We start from the raw sequence: 21444 nt of genomic DNA, 5'->3' as shown, positions 1-21444 counted from the left end.
CTTAGTTGCATCGGATTTGTTCCATCTTCCAGTCTCAGATAGGACGCTGTGCCATACCCAGCCTCACTGGCATCAGACAAATTGTGAATTTGTGCTGTCACAGATGTTCCAAAGGTTTTAGGCTTAATGCATTGCTCTACTCTGAATCCACTAGCTCTTGGGAGATCATTGAGCCAATCAGACAATTGTTTAAAGAAAAGGGGGGGGATTGGTTCATCCCACTTCACGCTTCTTCTCCACAACTCCTGCTTAAACTTTATATCCTTTTCAAATTTCTTTTTCAAACCCTGGAGCCGCTGGACACAGCGATTATTTTGTAGCACAGGGTCTTCTTCTCTCAAAGGTAAGTCTTTGCAGTAATGACCCGTTTTCATTTCTGTTGTACTTTTAATGGGCATTTCTTCAAGGTGTGTCACAGAGATACAGTTTGTTGTAACAACAGAGCAGCCAGTCTTCACTTGGTTGTTATCTCCACCACGAAGTAGTCCATTAATGACCCAGCCGACCCTTGTTCGGACTGCGTATGGTCCTTCGCCTGGGCTGTTTATCAGCGCCCAGGGTTCCATCACTTTAGCTGCATCAGTGCCGATGAGCAAATCCACATCTGCATCAATATTGTGAAGCTTTACATTCCTCAGATAAGACCACTTTTCAACATCTTCTTGACGTGGAATATTCAGCCTTGACACCGGCATAGTATTTTGAGTTAAGGTATTAGGCAGCTCAATAAAATCATTGGAATCCATACCAGACACTTTCAAACCAGTCAATATGGTGGTGCTCACAATCCTTTGTTGGCCCATTGTGCTTAGTAGGATGTTGGCTGGCTTGCCTTTCAAGCCCAACTTCTCTGCCAAACTGCCTGTACAGAATGTACCGGAACTCCCCGGGTCCAGAAATGCATACGTCTGCACAGTTGTGTTACTCATGTGGGCTTTAACTTTGACTGCAACAATGGAAAAGACAGTATTGTCCTCATCACCGGCCCCTATATGCCCACATGTCTGAGGCTGCCCAGGTGAAATGCTTAGTGGAGAACTCACAGATGCTTGTATTTCTTTAAAGGATGTACCTCTATCCTTTGTCTCAATGTGAAGTACTGAGGGATGCTTCATCTGACACACATTGCAATCCAAGCGACTCCTGCAGTCTTTACTTATGTGGCCAGGCTTTAGGCAACCAAAACAAATTCCCTTTTCCTTTATGAAACATATCTTGTCCTGATGCATCTTCATCTTAAATAGTGAGCATTTCTCCATCGAGTGAGTTGTTTGTTGGCAAAATAAACAGCATTTGATGCTACTTTCCGTAGAAGAGGATATGCTTTCATTGGCCTCATAGCTTCTATCTTCTTCATTCACTGCAGTGATGCTGGTGGCAAATGTGCTTCTTTCTTTCCTTTGATTTGCATAATCTGTGTTGGGGGCTTTATTGTGGCTGGCAGGTTGTGAATCTTGAATGTTGCCAAAAAGGGGGTGAGAAACAATCTTGACTTGTTTCTCCAAAAAGGTCACAAGGTCAGTGAACACAACTTGTCCTCTTTGCTACTGCAGATCACATGCCACCGTCCTCCACCTTTCCCTTAGCTTATAGGGCAGTTTCAAGACAATGCTTCTGAGGTTGGATGGCATATCCAACTCCTTCATGTACACAATTTGCTGTGTTAAATTTGCACAACCTCGAAGAAAGAGTGAAAACGATTGCAGTGCTTCCACATGTTCTGTTTTAATGGGTGGCCAGTTGTGAATCTTGTCCATATATGCTGAAGCAATTTTATGTTCATTTCCAAAATGCTCGGTGAGAAGGGATTTAGCGGTTTGATAGCCCTGAGCAGGGGGGAGATGATGACAGCTCTTCACCAGGTCCCTGGGCTGACCCCTGGTGTACTGTTCCAAAAAGTGCAGGCGGTCACTCCAATTATTTGTTTTTCCTTCTACGCCAACTTCAAAAGCTCTGATAAAGGATTGAAACTGCAGCGGATCACCATCAAACACATGAATATCTCTTATTGGCAGAGCAGATGCTAAATTTTGCTGAACCAGCAATGTTGTGATGTCATTCTGACGCTGCATGATGTTTACAATATCATTTTGGGTGTTATGGTTGCCGCCTAGATTGAGATAGGATTCACATCCAAACTGTTGAGCATCATGAACCATTTGTGTGCCTTGTGCTTGAATATTTGTTGCAGGTCTGAAGTCCATTTGTGTCACAGCTGTGTGTTTAGGGCTGACAACCAACCCTGGAGACTGTGGTTCACCCAACATTTCACCTTTATTTGCATTTTTTGGTACAAAAAACTGTGCATGTGGATTAAGTTGGCTTGTTATTTGAGCAGCGTTCCTTTCAAAATAAGAGCTCATTCCATTGGATGCTTTTGAACCACACTTTGAGTTTACTTCCAGCACATGAAGTTTTGCATTGGCTGCTGCCAGTTCAGTTTCCAGAGCATGCCTTTCTTTTTCTTTTCTTAGCTTTTCTTTTTCTTTTCTTAGTTCCTCTTCCTTGGCTTCCAGATAATGTTTCCTTGTTAATGCAGCCAGTCGCTTTGTTAGTGTTGCTTTATCAGCTTCAACTTGTATTCTTACAGAGGAAGTGGTTGATGATGCTTTGGATACATGAGAACTGGCTTTGTAATGAGCCCCGTTAGGATATGAAATGTTTGAAACACTGTCCTCTGGATTAATCCCATCATAAACAACACCTTGGTTGTCTAGGGGTTCATTAACCTTTTCTTTAGTTTGCACGTATAGGTGACCGGCATCAGATAACCACTTCTTGGCTTCTTCTGTAAAATCACAAAACGTTTTAATTTTTGCATGGAAATAATTATCTTGTCTTTCAACTTCACTCTTTGGCAGGTTTACATTCACGAAAGATTCATGTGTTGCATTTGCTTCCTCATAGCATTGAATGAACTGACCTAGCTGATATTGCACTGCATTCACATCGTCAGTTGATTCCATCAAGACAGACATTTGTTCCATGTACTTTTTTGCTTGTTTGCATTTTAGAGACCTCTTTTTTTGGCTCATTTCGATGTGGAATGCCAAGCCTTTGGCTGTAAACTTTACGTTCCGTGGTGCAGCAGACACGGGCAAAATGTCACTTTTTGCTTTTAACGCAGTTTCGGACATTTCCATATCCTTTTGTCTCGTTCCGAGGTGGGATTCCAAGCCTTTGTATGTAAGCTTTGCGTCTCGTGATGCAGCGGACACGGACATAGAGTCGCTTTTTGCCTTTAACACAGGGTTGGACATTTCCGTATCTATCAACTCCGCTGCCTTACACTCATTTAATTGCCACACCTTTTATTTTTCCTCTTTAGCACAGAATATTGTCACACATCAGACATCTGGTTTGCATCAGCGCTTTTATGAATGAATGCATTAATGAATGAGCGTATCTGGTGATGACGTAGTGCGCGTCATCGTGCGCAACGTGCTGGCTTGCAAACTTTTCGATGTATTTACAAATCAACTTGCTTATAGTGTGAAACAATGCCTCGAGCACTCCAATAGTGTCACCGTTTTCCAATACGGCTTAGAGAGGGAATCTTTTCACATACCCATCAGTTGATTTTGAGCGATGTTCGCCGGCTATCGGCTGCAGTGTGCGAGGAGTTTTTTCCGTTTCAGCAGGTGAGCGATCCAAACAATTTAGTTGTCCAATGTCCACTTTAGGGGCTTTCGTCGAGGGGAATACTTTAGGGAAGGTTTTTTACTGTATTGGCCATTTGTCCTCAAATAAAACAATAACTTGAAAATAAAGAAATCAAACAAAACAACGTAATAAAAATGGTCACTGAGGCACTGGGGGGACGAATCTTACGCAGGGTAGGGAAAAAGAGTCCACTGTCCAGTCGGGAATTTGTGTTTTTGAAGGTTTATTATTTGGCTTTTACAAGCAAACAAAACACATTTGTCTCTCTCCTGTATCTGGTAAAAAAACATGACCCTACCCAGTGCCTATCTTACTTGTGCCCGCCCACCTCTATATATAGGCACCTGGTGCGCCACAGCTGGCCACTAATTGCAAACATAAAGTATAAACAAACTCAAATTAACTTTAACTGTAATGTAATACAACAAGAAAATAAACATAAAATAATCAAACTATTTTATATCAAATCAAAACTTAATAAATGTTTTTATAATCAATCGGACAAATGAATAGCTCCAACACTCCATGTTAAAGAAAAAATGCATATCAACAGCTAAAGCTGCTGAAGCTATATCTGGGATTTATAGAAAGGATCCTGTAGATTCTTGGTAGAACATAGAGCTTAATGTTTAGTGAATAGGCAAAGGAGCCCTCTTGTTCATGAGAGGAAAAATATCTCATGATTGAAAAACAGTATAAAAGTAGCAAATGAAACCAAAAACTGTAGTAATCCATCAATAAAATAAAGGTAGCAAAGGTTTTAAACAGACAATCCCTTCTCCAGTGAAAAGGGTGACCAGAGTTTTTAGAGGTGAGTTTTATAAGCCTTTGCCAAAAGTCTTCAGCTTAGTTTAAGCAAAGCAGGAAGTAATAAACACTCAATCCTAGTTTTGCCGGTACATGCGTTCTGTTTTTATTAAAGGAAACTTTAACACATCTTAAGGATATTTTGCCCCGTTTATACTTCCTGGCAGATTTCGAATACTCTCTCAGCTTGATTTCGCTGGTTGAATAAAGACCCTCACTAAGGGTTGTGGATCCTTGTATTTTAAGCCGAAAAGAATAATAGTTGCCCTATCTTCCCTGTAAATCCTTAATATAAGTAAATAGTGATTATGGGTCTATTTATCTTATCAGCCCCACGTGCGGGCGCCATAATGAATATGCCGGTATTCCCTTCACCAGATTAAACACCCCTAAATTAATATCAGGACGTTTTTGTGTAAATATAGCCTGTCAAGCCTGCCATAAATGCAATTCCCTCCTAATTCAAGGAGTGTGTTTATGGGATGTGTATTCTTTGTTATCAGTAGTGTAGCCGTAGTGTAGGTTTGGATTGCTTACCTCAGAGGCGCCGCGATCTCTTTAAAGAAAAACCCTAATTAAGTCCTTGTTCCCAACTCTAAACTAAAAACTCAGGCCAAAGATTTATAACGTTTTCAAGAAATTTTATTCAACCAATATAAAAAGATTATACGTTCACAATATAGAAAGAAAAGATAAAATAAAATGAAAGGAAGGAAAATAAGTACCTACACTCCCATTAAAGTGGTTAATATACATAGAGAAGTACAAGTCTTAACTTATTTGTTTTATGTATTTTGTTCACATTGAATTTAGTTCATGAGTTCTCCAATTTTCAAAGCTTGTCCACTGTTTACACAACTTTACACAGTCTGGGTGTTGGCCGAGCTTTCAACAATGTCATATATATTTGAATATCTTCAAATGCTATGACAAAGTTGATTTTGCAACGCAACAATCAGGAAAAGTTGGTGTTCACAGTCTATTTTGTTGATCCACAAGAGATCCTATTTGGAGTGCTATCAAGTATAAAAGTTTGTCCACTGTCTACACAACTTTACACAGTCTGGGTGTTGGTCGAGCTTTCAACCATGTCATATATATTTGAATATCTTCAAATGCTATGACAAGGTTGATTTTGCAACGCAACAATCAGGAAAAGTTGGTTCAACAGTTTATTTGGTTGATCCACAAGAGATCCTATTTGGAGTGCTATCAAGTATAAAAGTTTGTCCACTGTCTACACAACTTTACACAGTCTGGGTGTTGGTCGAGCTTTCAACCATGTTATATATATTTGAATATCTTCAAATGCTATGACAATGTTGATTTTGCAACGCAACAGTCAGGAAAAGTTGGTTCAACAGTTTTAAAACCTTAACTCGATGCTATTTTACAACCTGGTTCATCAATTAGTTCCTATCAATAACCCAATTTGTTTCCTTACCAATCTTCACAGAAAAAAGAAGAATTGGTTCAGAGCTTCATCCCCTTCTCAAGAAGAAAAAAAATAATTCCCCTCAATTTTTCTAAGTATTTTGCACTCAGAGTGTTTCAGATTCAGAGTGTTTCTTTCGAGTTTTTCTTCTAAGTCTTTCGTCCATGCTAAAAGAACAAAAAGTGGAACAGTCAAAACTTCCCCAAAAAACCAGCAGACCTTCTTCACAACACCAGATCCAAAAAAAAAAATTAAAAGTAAAAAATAAGTGATGGATTACCAAAAACCTAATTTATATAAATAAAAGGATTATATAAGCAACCTCAAAGTTCAAATCAATAATATGAAAAGAGTCCCCTAAATCATATAGTCTCAATAAAACACCACCCTGAGATAAGTAGACATGGAAATTCCTCAAGCAGAATACAAATGAGTACCCATGTAGAAGAATCACAACATCTTGACCAAATCCAGAGTAATGAGTCTATCAGACAGTATAGTCAAAAGTTCTTAAGGTTTTGCAATGTCCAAAAAGCAACAATTCAGTCCCACGACGATTCAATCATAAAGACAGAGACCATTTTCTTCGGCCTGTTGAGGCTCTTCTTCAAACACAGAGCATGTAGATGAGTCAATATCTGAGTGTCTGCTTACACATAAGGTGGCAGCCTTTGTCCCAGGCATACACCTTTTCTATAATCTTCTCCAAGCTTAGCATATAGGACAGTGTCTCAAGTCCCCAGTATTCTGATCTCAGAATAGAACACTTTCCCCTGGCTCGCTTCGTAGAACATCTGCGAATGCCCAGCAGTGAGAGCAGGAATATGGGCAGATGATGAAAGGCCCACTGCAGGACAAGGTAGAGTTGATGCCCCAGCAGGATAGGGTTGCCGACCTACAGCAACTGATGGAGGCGCAATGGTTCACCTCACCCAGCAGTGGATGATTCTGCAGCTTCAGGAAGCATGGTGCAGTTCAACAGGATGTACCAGGAGTTGATCAGAGTTGGAGGTGTCACAGCTGAAGATGTAGCTGTCAGGGGATGCCTGTGTGTCAGAGGTCTAGTAGGCCCCAGAAGCTTGTCAGCTTCTTCTGCAGACAAAAAAGTCTCCAAGTGCTTGTGATATAGTACTCCATGTTAAAGAAAAAATGCATATCAACAGCTAAAGCTGCTGAAGCTATATCTGGGATTTATAGAAAGGATCCTGTAGATTCTTGGTAGAACATAGAGCTTAAAGGCCTACTTCACCGGTTTGAATATGAAGGTGTATTGAATTTTGAGATCCTATGTAGTATAAATGTGCGAAAAAAATTGAAATCGGGTCATCCTAGCCTGATAAAAGGCAGAAAGAGTGTTTTTTTTAACCCTATATTTCTCTTTCTCGTGACATCACAGAAAGAGAAATATAGGGTTAAAAAAAACGTACTTTGTAAATATTACTGTGATGTCACAGTAAAAGACATCACAGTAATATTTACAAAGTAAGTTTTTTTTAACCCTATATTTCTCTTTCTGTGATGTCACGAGAAAGAGAAATATAGGGTTAAAAAAAACACTCTTTCTGCCTTTTCTCAGGCTAGGATGAACCGATTTTAATTTTTCTCGCACATTTATACTACATAGGATCTCAGAATTCAATACACCTTCATATTCAAACCGGTGAAGTAGGCCTTTAATGTTTAGTGAATAGGCAAAGGAGCCCTCTTGTCCATGAGAGGAAAAATATCTCATGATTGAAAAACAGTATAAAAGTAGCAAATGAAACCAAAAACTGTAGTAATCCATCAATAAAATAAAGGTAGCAAATGTGTCTTTACTGGTGTTATGCTTCTATTGGTTATTTTGATTTATTTCCGGGTACTGACATAATATCAGGTAAGCAAAACAAAACAAAAAAAATCCTATTACAGGAGTAAAATAATAGCAAATCATTCAAAAATTCAATAGTAACTTAATATGATAAAGATAAAAATCTAGGAAAATTGTGGCTATACTGGTGTTAAGCACTCATGTTTATTTATTTATTTTAAAATAAAACAAAGAATAAAATTCACAGGTTAAAAGGCAAGTAGAAAAGTCTTCAGATTTTGTTTTAAAAGAGCTGAGAGTTGCAGCAGACCTACAGTTTCTGGGAGTCTATTCCAGACATGCAATGCATACAAACTAGAAGCTGCTACTCCATAATTATGTTTTGGCCACTGAGATAAATAAAAAAAATATGATTTACTTTCCCCAAAACCCTAAAATAGGAAAAGGTTGGATGGGCTGGCAAAATAAAATTAAAGGGTGCTCTGGCCAACCACACAATGGGCCGTCGGACCAGAGACTCTACACTGCCTACAAGTAACTAAACTTCAAATAAAGCCGCGAAAAACAGTGTTACCAGTCCCATCCTTCCGTAGCAACATCAAATAAAATTTGAAGTCATTCTATTGGTGATTTTAGTTTTACCCTCAGCTAGGAAAACAAACAAAAAAAGAATGTGCTGGGAGAACAACATCTTCTATGATCGAGAAGACTGAGAATATGTGAAAAGATAAAAGAAAAAATACACTAAAGTAGTAGAAAGTAAAAACTAAATATAGAGTTACACTAAGTGCAGGTGGTAAAGAGGTGAACGTCGTAAACTAAACTAAGGCCATTAGTTAAGAATGAGATGTCTCCAATGGAGACACCCACACAAGAGACTGTCCATCCTTGCTGTTATCAGTCCCAAAAGGGTTAAAGGTCACAGGCCTAGGCCAGTGAGAAACTGCAAGTGTACAACTGGCATCCCTCTCTACCCACTTGACTGATCTTTGCACTCTGAAAAAAAACAATTGAATGCAAATGTATTTACACATTTCAAATAAAAAGCGCCCCCGAGGAAGACAATACCCACACGGCTTGTGTTATGTAGATAGAGGTCATAGGGATTCAACAGCAGGACCAGGTAAAAATGGCATAAGGTGACTCAATTTAGTTTAGTTTCTTTACAGAGTAGTTTGGCCGAGCTTTCAACAATGTCATATATATTTGAATATCTTCAAATGCTATGACAAAGTTGATTTTGCAACGCAACAATCAGGAAAAGTTGGTGTTCACAGTCTATTTTGTTGATCCACAAGAGATCCTATTTGGAGTGCTATCAAGTATAAAAGTTTGTCCACTGTCAATACAACTTTACACAGTCTGGGTGTTGGTCGAGCTTTCAACCATGTCATATATATTTGAATATCTTCAAATGCTATGACAATGTTGATTTTGCAACACAACAGTCAGGAAAAGTTGGTTCAACAGTTTATTTGGTTGATCCACAAGAGATCCTATTTGGAGTGCTATCAAGTATAAAAGTTTGTCCACTGTCTACACAACTTTACACAGTCTGGGTGTTGGTCGAGCTTTCAACCATGTCATATATATTTGAATATCTTCAAATGCTATGACAATGTTGATTTTGCAACGCAACAGTCAGTTAAAGAATGATAGTTTTACCCAAACAGTGCAGACAGTTCCCATGAACTGTTTTTCATCTGATGATCTATTGTCACCCACAAGGATGTCATTGAAAATACCAGCTTGTTTCTTCATAACAAGATAACATTTACGAGTCAGATGGTGAGATAAAAACTAAATTCTTTCGTTTTCTTTGTGTTAATGTCAAAAGCTTTGGTATCAGTCCAAAGTTTGTGTGAACAAAAACAATGACCTTCAGTGTCCAAAGTGAAAAGCATCTTCACACTTTGTCAACAAAATGGTTTTAACAGTTTAAAACTACATAAGCCAAAAGGTAATATATGCATTTAACGTCTTCTGTACCTGAAAGTTGCAAGAACCTGCAATTTGAATGTGACATTTCTATATTGATTTATTGTCAGTAAATTACCCCAGGTATAACTCATGTGTACTATATAGCTTATGACTACAAAAAGTATACTTTTGAATGTTGAATAGCGTAGAAAGGCCTGCTCAGAAACTCATGTAGTAATAAAGTCTCCAGAATATAATTGTAGGTTATTGTTGGCTGTGTCTATAGTCTGTCCTTTCTCCTAAAGCAAACAATCCAACATCAACACTCATTTGGCAATGTGATTGATCGGTTTGCATTAGTCTCTGCTCCATGGTTGTGGTTTTCTAGAGTCATATTTGGATGGGCCTGCATTGAACAAGATTAAATTATATGATTGTGAAGCAATGCAATCCCAGTGAAAAGCCTTGTACTTTTCTCAGAATAGAACAAAGAGAGGAGTTGTATTTGTGACAAAAAAACAAGTCACAATACACTCTAAATTTAGGCTTTTCTAGCAATCGGACTCATAACTTTAAATTTGCTTAAAATTTGAAAGTTTAAATTTAAATCTGTCTGCACTAGATTTATGAGTTTTGACACTACGGCCACATGGACATGGACGAGCCGCACAGCAAATGTCATTTGGTTGTTCATACCAGGAGCACATTTCAACCTTATGCATTTAAAATGTTATTATGTGTTTCAAACAACTTTCCACACCTGGGGCGCCTATAAGATTCCCTCGCATCTCATGGAAAAAATAGACCAGACTCCAAAGGTTTTGAAGTGAACTCAGGGTAAACGTTTTAAATCCTTAGTTTGTATAACTCTTAAGTAGAAGTTAGTACTTTACATATGAATGATAAGTTATCTCAACTAAATGCAATTAGTTAGCTCAAATGTTGTCAGTTTTTCTCTTCAAACTTAAGAATGATAGTTTTTGCCAAACCGTGCAGACAGTTCCAATGAAAAGTGTTTCAACTAATGATCTATTGTCACCAACAAGGATAGATAACATTTATGAGTCAGATGGTGAGATAAAAAACTAAATACATTCGTTTTCTTTGTGTTAACACTCCATCAGTTTGTGTGAACAAGAACAATGACCTTCAGTGTCCAAAGGGGAAAACATCTTCACACCTTGTATAGCAGGTTATATGGGAAGAGAATCAGTGCCAGCCTCTTTTTTACTGTGTTTGAGTGACAGCTTTACTAGCATTAGGTGGAGTCACACCCTGTGATCTACTGTATATAAGAGCTGCTGCCTCCAGCATCAAGACAGGTCAACTCCTAACCATTGACGCCATGACTCCAGTCTTCATCATCATCGTCTGCCTCGCATTGACGGTAAGAACCGTTTTGAGATAATTCAGTTTGTTTCATGAGCCTCTAAGCTAAGACACTGTAGGTAAATACGGTAATTTTTTAATTTTATTTTTTTACTTATACAAGTGCATCTAAGAAAATTATGTCATGAAAAATGCATGGACATCAGAAATCCAGTATCTCAAAACATTAGAATAATATTTTTTTGTTTTATTAGTCTTGTGTAATATTCTTATATTTAAGGTGCTGGATTTTGGATTTCCAAGGTGTAAGCTGTAATCATCAAAATTAAAAAAAATAAGCGTTACATTTTTCACTTTGAATTAAAATACAGAAGTACCTTTTTGTGATATTCTAGAGATTTATCTTTAGATACAGTATCATCATGTAATTTTGCAAGTTTATTATTAGAGTCCAACGTTTTAACAGAACAAATTTTGGATACAGTTTTTTTAAAAAGGTCTTAAAAAAATCTGTTTTCGTCAATGAACCACATATGACCCAATCCCTCCATAATAACTTTCATAATAGTGCTAAGAAGGATTATGGAAAGTAGTTGTGGTAGAATTTGAGAGTTTTGGTTCAAAGTATTAAAAAAGCTAATGTTGAGATAATTCCTGTTATCAATTAAAGAGCATATGATCTTTAAAAGAAATTGCCTTTGTGTTGCAGAGTGCAGCTGATAATGTCGTCAAAAGAGGTGAGTTGAACCTTTTCAGTCCGTGTCTTATCAAACGTGACGTGAACGACTCCTGGTTTACGATGTTTTCTCTTTTTGCCTTCAGACGTCTCTGATGCAATCGCCGAAGCTAACGAAGGCACAGGTAAGGAAACATGATCAGTTCATTGTTAGGTCAATTTACTAATGTATTGTTGGTTTAAGCTTGTGAAATGTTGGGATTTGCTGAGTTTCCTATGACCATTTAAACTTGTAAAGACTCTTTATAGACCAAATACATCATTAAGAAATAATGAAGGCATCATCTATCATGGCATCAACTTTTACTTTTTGGAATTGCATATGAATGATAAGTTTTCCCCCATGAGGAAATCGAAACATACTATAACAACAACACTATCGGGGCATCAGGATGAGATAAGCCTTCGGTGATCGCGCATGGAATATGTTCCTTCTGCTGTATGTGCAGGTTTTTTCCTGGCAGTAGAATCAACATCTGGAACATTTCTTGGGCGCTTCTTGGGATTTTTCTGAGCTCCTGCGGCAGTGTCGGGGTGGGGGGCCAACACCAGTTTGTAAACGCTTATTGAGAAATTCAGAGAGTTTTGTGGAGCTCATAGGCTTGATCAACTTTCTATCAACGAATTGTGGCTTGAATGTAACTAACATTAATATGAAACAGTTACGCACTACAGCTTTAAAAGTTTCAGTTTTGACCCTCAAAACTCAAAATTATATGTATTAATTATATATATATTATATAAATGTTGAGTACATTTTTCATTTTTACAGTGTTCTTGCTTTGACTAGGAAATGGAAGTGTGTTAATCTTTTGTTGTGTAGGAGCCAGACTGGTGGACGGCGACATCATGCCAAGTCATAGAAGGAACGCTCTCCCCTGCACGGCCGCAGGCTGCAAGTGGCCCAAGACTGATCGCTATGTCTGGGTTCCCGTCAGCATCTCTGCCGACTACAGTAAGAAATACTAACTCTATAAGGACCAACTTTGTTTGGTTCAAACACTTCAGTCTTTATGTAGATACCCTTTGGTGAGTAAGCTGCACATGCAAAGGAAGTCAGTGTTGACAGCATCCCTTCCGTCACTTCTGCTTCATCCAAAAGCATCTGCTGAACATCCATAATATTTTCATCAGCTTTGAGTTAGACCTCCTAACCAGGTTGCCTTGCTTATACCAGATAACCTTCCTGTGTTGTCTGCCCCAGTGACTTGTCAAAGGCCACTGAGTGGAAGGTTAAGATGGTACGGTCCACTTTAGGGGTGTGTGAAATTGTTGGGAAATACAGTATATAGTTTCATGTCAGAAGGAAATGTTTCCAACTTTCTACCGCCTGAACTGTTATCCGTACCTCTTTGGGGAGAAGGGGTTCTCTTTCATAATTCTTTTTAGGGGGACAAATTTATCCTCTTCAGAATATTTGAATCTATAGCTTATGTTTAAGCTTACACATTCCTGTGTTCACCAACTGAGATAAGAGGTGAGAATTATTTTTCTGCAGGCAGTCAGGAGCGCACCGAGATCATTCACGGACTGTTGACCTTCCACAGACCCACCTGCATTCGCTTTCAGTGGCGCAGTAATCATCGGGATTACCTCAACTTCATCCCAAGCTCTGGGTATGAACACACACACACAATATTACTGCAATTTAAAAGACACTGTAGGTGTCCAATAATGTAATATCTACAATCAAAGGAAAGGAACTAACTTATTATTTTGAAGATACTTGTCAGCTCTCAAATGTTCTTCAGAGAGCTCCTGAGTCTTTGTAGAAACAGTTTTTAAATTCTACAGTAGGTGAATTAAGTCCTTTTGATTAGTCACTTTAATGTGTGTGTGTGTGTGTGTGTGTGTATCAGCTGTTGGTCCTACCTGGGTCGTCAGGGTGGCAGACAGGACATCTCCCTGCAGAAAAGAGGTTGTTTGAGGACGTCCACCATCCAGCATGAAGTTTTCCACGCTTTGGGCTTCAGCCATGAGCAGAGTCGCTCCGACAGAGACAATTACGTCACCATCCTCTACAACAACATAGAGTCAGGTCAGCACACACACAGACACCTTCATTTCACAGGCCCTGGGAAATGGAAGCAAAGTGGAAAGTGGGGAGGGTCCGGTCCGACTGGAGGCTAGATTGACGACTACATACAGTATATAACAATCAATTGCAGCCCACATCCATTTTTCTAAGGGTTACACATGTAAACATTGTAATTTTACTGTTGTGTAACATTTAGACATTTTTGTAAATCACATAGGTGACATATCTTTAACAGTCTTTTGTGGCGTTTTCGATGGGGATTTAGCCATTTTACTGCCAACCTCTTCACAAGTTCCCCCCAGACAATTCTGCAAGGCCACCATTTCTCCTGCAGGACCAAGACCATTGTGATTGTTTCAAAGAAATCCAAAACATGCCAGACCCTTTTTTCCCTTAATAGCAGAAATGAGAACTAACTGCTAGCTGTGGTTAGGTCTGGATGTGCGAGACTAACCCAGGACTGATCTCTCCCCCTTTACAGGACGGGAACGTAACTTCCGGAAGGCCAAAACTAACAACTTGGGAACTGACTACGACTTTGACTCTATCATGCATTACAGCAGGTGAGTGTACAGTCAAGTTACAGTATATATCATCATGTATTACACTGCTCTTCTGTACAGTGTTGTATTCATTTCAACAAAGATCAAACAAGAGCTAACAATAAGACTTCAGGTTAAACTAACTGTTGCGTAACGCCTATTTACACTGCAGGTGAATAGGGTAGAACAACTTATAGATATCATCATGAAACTTTGCCAGTTGATTATTGACACTAAAACTATTAATTTTTGTATCAACATATTTTCAGAGATATTTGAATATGCAAACTTGTCAATATCTAACAAATTAATTTGAATTTTCATCTCTTTGAAAACCAAACCACTAGAAGTTGGATAAAGCCAGAGTTAAAACCTATAAATAAATGTTTCAACCTCGTGTTTTCAGAACATATTTTCGATAAAGCCTTTTTTAATTTTATAAATACAAAAATACCATGTCTACAATGTTAAGAAATTATTCTCAGCATTTTTTTTTAAAGACAAAATTGTCTAATAAATCAGACAATGAACAACATATGAACAAATCCTTCTGTTATAACCTTCAGAATAGTGCTAGTAAGGATCATGGAAAGTTTAGTTGATGTAAGCGCTTTAGAAGTTGAGGTTTTTTGATTTGATTGAAAGATCGTTGTATAGGATAAATATACAGACGCAAACCGACAAGGTATAGGTCTGTAAACAGGTTAATGTGTGTCCTCCTCCAGCCGTGCCTTCTCCAAAAATGGGAAGTCAACCATCATCGCAAAGGGAAACTCAAACACGAGACTCGGAACAGCCACCAGTATGACCGACAAAGACATCGCCCTCATCAACAAGCTTTACGGATGCAAGGTGTGAAAACTAAAGATGGTGCTGTTAACACGTGGAAGAACACAGCACGAGCATCCCCCTACTATGATCTTTGAAATATGATTATTTTAATCTAAGCCAGAATTGATGATGCAGTTCTGGTTTTACCAAGTGGTATCACAAGGTTTTGATGTGATTTGATGATTTTTTATTGATGCTGAACATAATATATCAACAGGACACAGACAAAGTTGTTTTTCATATTCTGGTTGGAGGAAGAAACTAAATTATATTTGACATAAAAAAAATTGCTCCTAAAAAAGTTCAACATATACATATTGTAGCTTTTTAACAAAATGTACAACACGCCAAAAGTGCACATTACCTAGAGAGGTGAGTTATGAAATACAGCTTTCAAATCAGAAATGTGACATATAAACTTGTATAAAATAGAAGCACTAAAAGGTGGAGTCAGCGATTCTGGAAAATGCTAGTTGTCAAAATCACTTTGAGTCAAAGTAAGTGAACTGGAAAGTGCACAGTAGCTAGCAAAATTTACAGAGCCTAGGCTGTGTATTAACACTGTATTTGTTTTCAGCGCGCACACACAGTACAGTCAGGTAGTGGAGTATGAGGAGATATACACTGATTTTGACAAAAGTGATTTTGATGACAAGTGTTCAACAGAATCACTGACTCTACATTAAAGCGAAGTACAAGTACCTGACAGTTGGCACAACATGTTGTTTGTACAATCTGATCAGATCCAAAAGCATTAGATAATAACGTCTAAAATGACTCATCAATTCTTAGTTATTAATAATATGATTATCTAAAGAACTTGGGCCAAACTGTGTTTCATTATTTCGTTCATGCAATGTATTCATCCTTTTATTTGTAATCAATGACTTTGTATTAATCTTTACAATCAGACGTTTATTCAATAAAATCAAGTACAATAAAGCTGTGATGTTTGTGATTTACACCACAAGGAGGGAGATAACTCTTCATATCTGTTCTTTGTTTCTGTGGACATGATGCACAAAAAGACAACATGTTTTATGTTGTATAGTTTGACTGTATTTGGGTTTGATCCTTTTGGGTAATTTAGCAGAAATAAATAGATATTTAATTCCCATGAAAAAAAGGTGAAAAAAGTGGCATGGGGGCGGAGCCAAACTACATTTCCCCTGATGACCTGGAGGAGGAAATATGCAATGACCCAAACCATAGACATTATAATGTCTATGACCCAAACAACAGTGAGCAACAGGAAGCGCTCAGCTCTTATTTTGAAAGTCAAATAGCTGACGGTCCCAGCAGTCAGTTCATTTGTAGGCCTATATGAAAGAAGATGATCTGTATGCATTTGCTGATGAATAGTTAGCAAATGCACACACCTTTCACATCACTGAAGGCGAGACACTGCACGTGATTAGGGCAATACGTTTAACTTATTGATGTAATCATGAAACTTTGCCAGTTGATTACTTAGCCTAGGCTAGTCTGGCATGACCACTTCCGCCAGCGTCTATTCGCTTGCGGCGGCAAGCTACGCAGCCCTGACGCAGCCCCCTCCTTTTCCGGTTGCTGGCTTTCCCCTATTGTGATCCCCCTCAAATTCGGAAACAATTCGCTCACAGTCAACCCGTGTGCTTATGTGCAGCGCTCTCTCACACACACACAGGGTGTGAGAAGTCACATTACTGTAGACAGAAATAAAGTGTGGCGATACTTCGGGATAATAATATTGGCGGCGGCGGTCCGGGACGCAGCCTAGATTAGCCTAGCCTAGCTGTCCAACTTCATTGTACAACTACCCCCGGGCAGAAATACCCTCATAAACTCTGGAAAATGAAGCGTGGGGGTTTGAATTGAGCACCGGACCTTATAACCAGCTAGATTAAGATCCGCCATTCCCTTTCTTTGGTGAATTAGGGACTAAGCAGCGGTGTTTTAGCGACGGGGAAAGATTCCAAAGGCTTCCACTATCACCTAGCAACTCTTACGGCTACTTGCTGCAGTTGGTGTAGCGCTCACAACGTCAAAACCCTGTTCTGCCTGTAAACAGACGGACTACGGCTCTGACTACAGCGATAGGAGGAGGTGGTGACATAAGTTCTCGAATGCTAAAAATTCTACTCGACCGCCGTAGCCGTCCTCTCAACCGCCGATGATAATGTTACCAGAGATAACACTACGTGGCTAGTTAACTCCGGTTAAGTTATCCCGTGAGCTCCTCGGGGGCTAATATGTATGGTGTCTTGACATGCTGGTTAGAAAGCAACACACTATGTATATTCCTTTTGTCTTTAATAGTTTTTGTGTGGCGTTTGCGGGTTTAGCCATTTCTCTGACAGTCTCTGGACGTGAAGACGTTCCATCAAAATAAGTCCCCCGGCACTATTTTGCAGGACACCGCTGCTGCTTCCCGGGGTTAGCCCCGCCCTAGATGATTGTGATTGGTTTAAACAAATACAAACAGGCTAGCCCAGTTTCCCCCGGTTTCCCCACCCGAATAGACGGCTCTAAACAGAGTGCTTCCAGACCATACTACGTGCTGTAGTTTGGTCTGGCTTTGCAAGACTAAGCCTAGGCCAGGGGTCGGCAACCCAAAATGTTGAAAGAGCCATATTGGACCAAAAAAACAAAAAACAAATATGTCTGGAGCCGCAAAAAATTAAAAGCCTTACATAAGCCTTATAATGAAGGCAACACATGCTGTATGTATCTATATTAGCTATATTAGCCTACTATCAAAATGACTAAGTTGGCTACAAATACATTATGAGCCTTCACAATTAAATGTATTTTTCCCCGCAGCGCATCCTAGAGAATGACGCACCACGTGACTACTCTGTTGTACGATGCCGCCTCAAGTTTAACTTCATCACAATATTAATGAATTATGTTTCATTGCTTTGATGAAATTAAAGAAATGCAATAAAGAAATCAGATTTTTTATGTCGTTTTTATTTTGAGGATTCGAAAACAACAACAACAAAATGGAACGTGCATAACGTGCCCCTTATCTGGGCAACAAACGGAGTGTAATAAAACGCAGCCTGCATTTATAAAAATAAAACAGCAGCCTTTTGAAAAGGTAAAGTATATAAAATCAAATTAAGACAGTTTAGTTTGATTTCTGTGCAAATGCCAAGCAAGTCAGTGCAAGGGTAAAACGCAGCAGCATCCTCTTCACTTTTGACACGCAACCAACGCAGCTATATCCTCGGACCTGAGCAACAAAACACAATAATGTCCCTAAGTGTCATTCCAAATATACACTGACAAAAATCAGAAATCACTTTATAAAAAAAAGCCACTTTGTTACTAAATATGTGCCTATGACAGGATTGTGTTCTTACCCGTTTAATGTGACTTCTGTTTTCGGACATCACCCGTCAGCTTCTCAACATCGGGCATGTAAAATGTAACTTTAATCTTGACGCAGGACTGCAAGCTGTCATCTGTGAGGCGGGTGCGATATTTTGATTTGATGTAGTTCATGTTTGAGAAGATCTGCTCGCACAGGTATGTTGATCCAAATATGGATAATACTCCAAATGCATATAACTTCATGTTCCTGTAACTGTCAGGAAGAGCATTCCATGTGTCATAGACAAGTTTCTCGGGTGTTGGGAGGCTTTCCATTTCGCTCCATTTGTGGCTTTGGGCAAGCTGGGCTTTCTGGCGAATGACGTCTTCAAGCTCGGCTGTCAGATGTTTGAATTTGGACACCCATAAATCTTTGTCGGCTATATCAGCCATTTCCATTTCAAGGTCAGCCTGATTTACTCCTGGGAATGTGCTCAACAAGGATGGGTCAATCTCCAGGGGTGTGACAGGGAAAGACAGTGTCATTTTTTCCTTTCGGAACTCACAAAATCTGCTCCCAAATGCAGTCTCCAGGGAGCCACCAGGGCAGCGCCAAAGAGCCGCATGCGGCTCCAGAGCCGCGGGTTGCCGACCCCTGGCCTAGGCCTACATGAAAACTATTATTTTTTGTTTTACTATTTTTAACACTAGAACCGCCAGCAGCATTGTATTTATAGCCTACCTAGAACCGCCAGGCGGGTCAAATTGACCCGTGCATTTCTAGTGTGATATAAAGTCATAAATTAGTTTGTTTAATAATCATCTGTGTTTTGGACCTCTTGTTTTATAATCTAAGTATCTTTAAGAACACTAATCACGTTTCGTAGCGACTCAGTAGGCTAATGAAACTGTAAGTAGATATAATATCGCAAGTATAGTAGGCTAATGAAAACAGAAGGTCAAAACAGCGTCCAAATGAGCTAAAATCCTAAATACAATAAACAGTAACATGGCAAACTTATTTTTAGGTAAGCTCTAATTGATTATTCATTCATTTTTCCCCACGTTGACATGTTTTGAGGCGGAGGATCCCTCGGACGCTCTCTGTCCGGCTCACAGACAGCACTCAGCTGTCTGTCAGTTGAGCTGGACGAGCCGCGGTGTGTGGAAGACAGCGCTCAGTTCAGATCTCTCGCTATCAGACTGGCATCACTCATATCACTTAGTAATTCTAATGTTGTTAGGTAGGCCTATTTATCTTCATCTCTAATTTATTGTAAGTGTTTATGAATGACTGCACGTACAGTTGACAGATCGCGGACCCCAAACAATGCCGTTGCCTAGCAACCTGCTCGAAAATATTCCATTTTCCTGTGCGGGTCAAATTGACCCAGTGTGGCGGTTCTAGGTATAAATGCCTGTTTTTTTAATCCAGTTTAATTGTGACTTTATTTAACCATAGGGAGAGCATCACAACACCATTTTAGGAAAAGTCAAAGAGTTGGGGGCTTCAATATTTCGTAAAAGTATAGTTATGGGCAGTTGAAAAACCGCCATGGGTCAAATTGACCCCGTGGCGGTTCAAGAAATGTTTGAATAAATATGAAGAATTGCTAATATCAAACTTATTATGCGTACATTTGCATCTCTCTAAAACCAAACATTTAGATGTTGGATGAAGACTAATTAAATTCATTATTTCATTTTTACAACATATTAGTGTCCTTACAGAACAGATTTTGAATAAAGATTTTATTCATTTTATGAAGCAAAAAATACTTTCAACAGGACAGGTCTTAAAGACGCAATTTCAGAATGTTTTAAATAACAAAACTGTCTCATAAATCAGACATATAAACAATATATGTTCAGTGAATACTGTCAGAATAGTCGTATGAATGATTATGGAAAGTTTAGTTAGTGTAAGTGCTTTGGAAGTTGAAATTTATGAGATGTACTGACAAAAACTAATGTTTAGATAATGGCTGTTAAAGATGGTTATGCAGGAGAAATATACAGATGCAAACAGACAAGGTTTATGCCAATAAACACATACATGTACATTTTGGATTTATGCTATTATGAAAGAAGAAATATTTGTTGCCTGCTGTGTAAGATACAGTTACTCTTTGATGCAACAGGAATGTCGTGGGTTGCAAGACACAATCCTTTTCTTTCTGAATCATACAGAACAAACAATGCACATTATTGTGTCAGACATCATTATGTCTGGTTAAATGTTCCAGGAAGAAGATTCATTAAATGTGCAATGCTTTCCCCTCACACCAGTTCTTTGTGAAGATTACAGAGGGTTCACGTCTCAGAAGGTTATAACAGGAAGTTACCACGGTGCAGTGATCAGCCCTTATGCGTATAGCTTAAGCCAGTGGTTCTCAACCGGGGGGGCACGGACACTCTACCGGGGGGGGCCAGGCTGCAAATTAATTGCGCATGCGCATGGCCGCTGCTGTTCCCACCCTGTTTCTTCACTCACTCCCACAGCAAATAAATTTAACTGCATTTCACTCACATTGCTCCAGTCACTCCAGTTTCTTGCCAAGTTCGCTTGTGCCAGCTCAACTAAATATAATCATTTATTTCAAATGTTGTCAGTTTTTCTCTTGATTCTTAAGAATGATAGTTTTAGCCAAACAGTGCAGACAGTTCCCATGAACTGTTTTTCATCTGATGATCTATTGTCACCCACAAGGATGTCATTGAAAATACCAGCTTGTTTCTTCATAACAAGATAACATTTGTGAGTCAGATGGTGAGATAAAAACTAAATTCTTTCGTTTTCTTTGTGTTAATGTCAAAAGCTTTGGTATCAGTCCACAGTTTGTGTGAACAAAAACAATGACCTTCAGTGTCCAAAGTGAAAAGCATCTTCACACTTTGTCAACAAAATGGTTTTAACAGTTTAAAACTACATAAGCCAAAAGGTAATATATGCATTTAACGTCTTCTGTACCTGAAAGTTGCAAGAACCTGCAATTTGAATGTGACATTTCTATATCGTCACCCTCTTAAAGTAAT

At 38.9% G+C, this 21444-nt stretch overlaps 1 protein-coding gene across 1 annotated transcript; it reads left to right on the top strand.

Annotated features, from left to right (window-relative positions):
* The first annotated feature begins 10966 nt into the window (after window positions 1–10966).
* LOC307270762 (hatching enzyme 1.2-like) lies at window positions 10967–16004 on the top strand. The gene is made up of 8 exons (XM_080053521.1): window positions 10967–11022; window positions 11674–11701; window positions 11787–11825; window positions 12524–12655; window positions 13199–13316; window positions 13560–13738; window positions 14220–14301; window positions 15006–16004. The coding sequence occupies exons 1-8, from the start codon at window positions 10981–10983 to the stop codon at window positions 15136–15138; spliced, it is 753 nt and encodes a 250-aa protein (XP_079909647.1). The 5' UTR covers window positions 10967–10980; the 3' UTR covers window positions 15139–16004.
* Window positions 16005–21444: the final 5440 nt, after the last annotated feature.

This window comes from Ammodytes marinus (assembly GCF_949987685.1).
Source record: "Ammodytes marinus genome assembly, chromosome: 3".
In the NCBI taxonomy this organism is placed as follows: Eukaryota; Metazoa; Chordata; class Actinopteri; order Uranoscopiformes; family Ammodytidae; genus Ammodytes; species Ammodytes marinus.
This window is presented reverse-complemented; position numbering and strand designations above follow the sequence as displayed.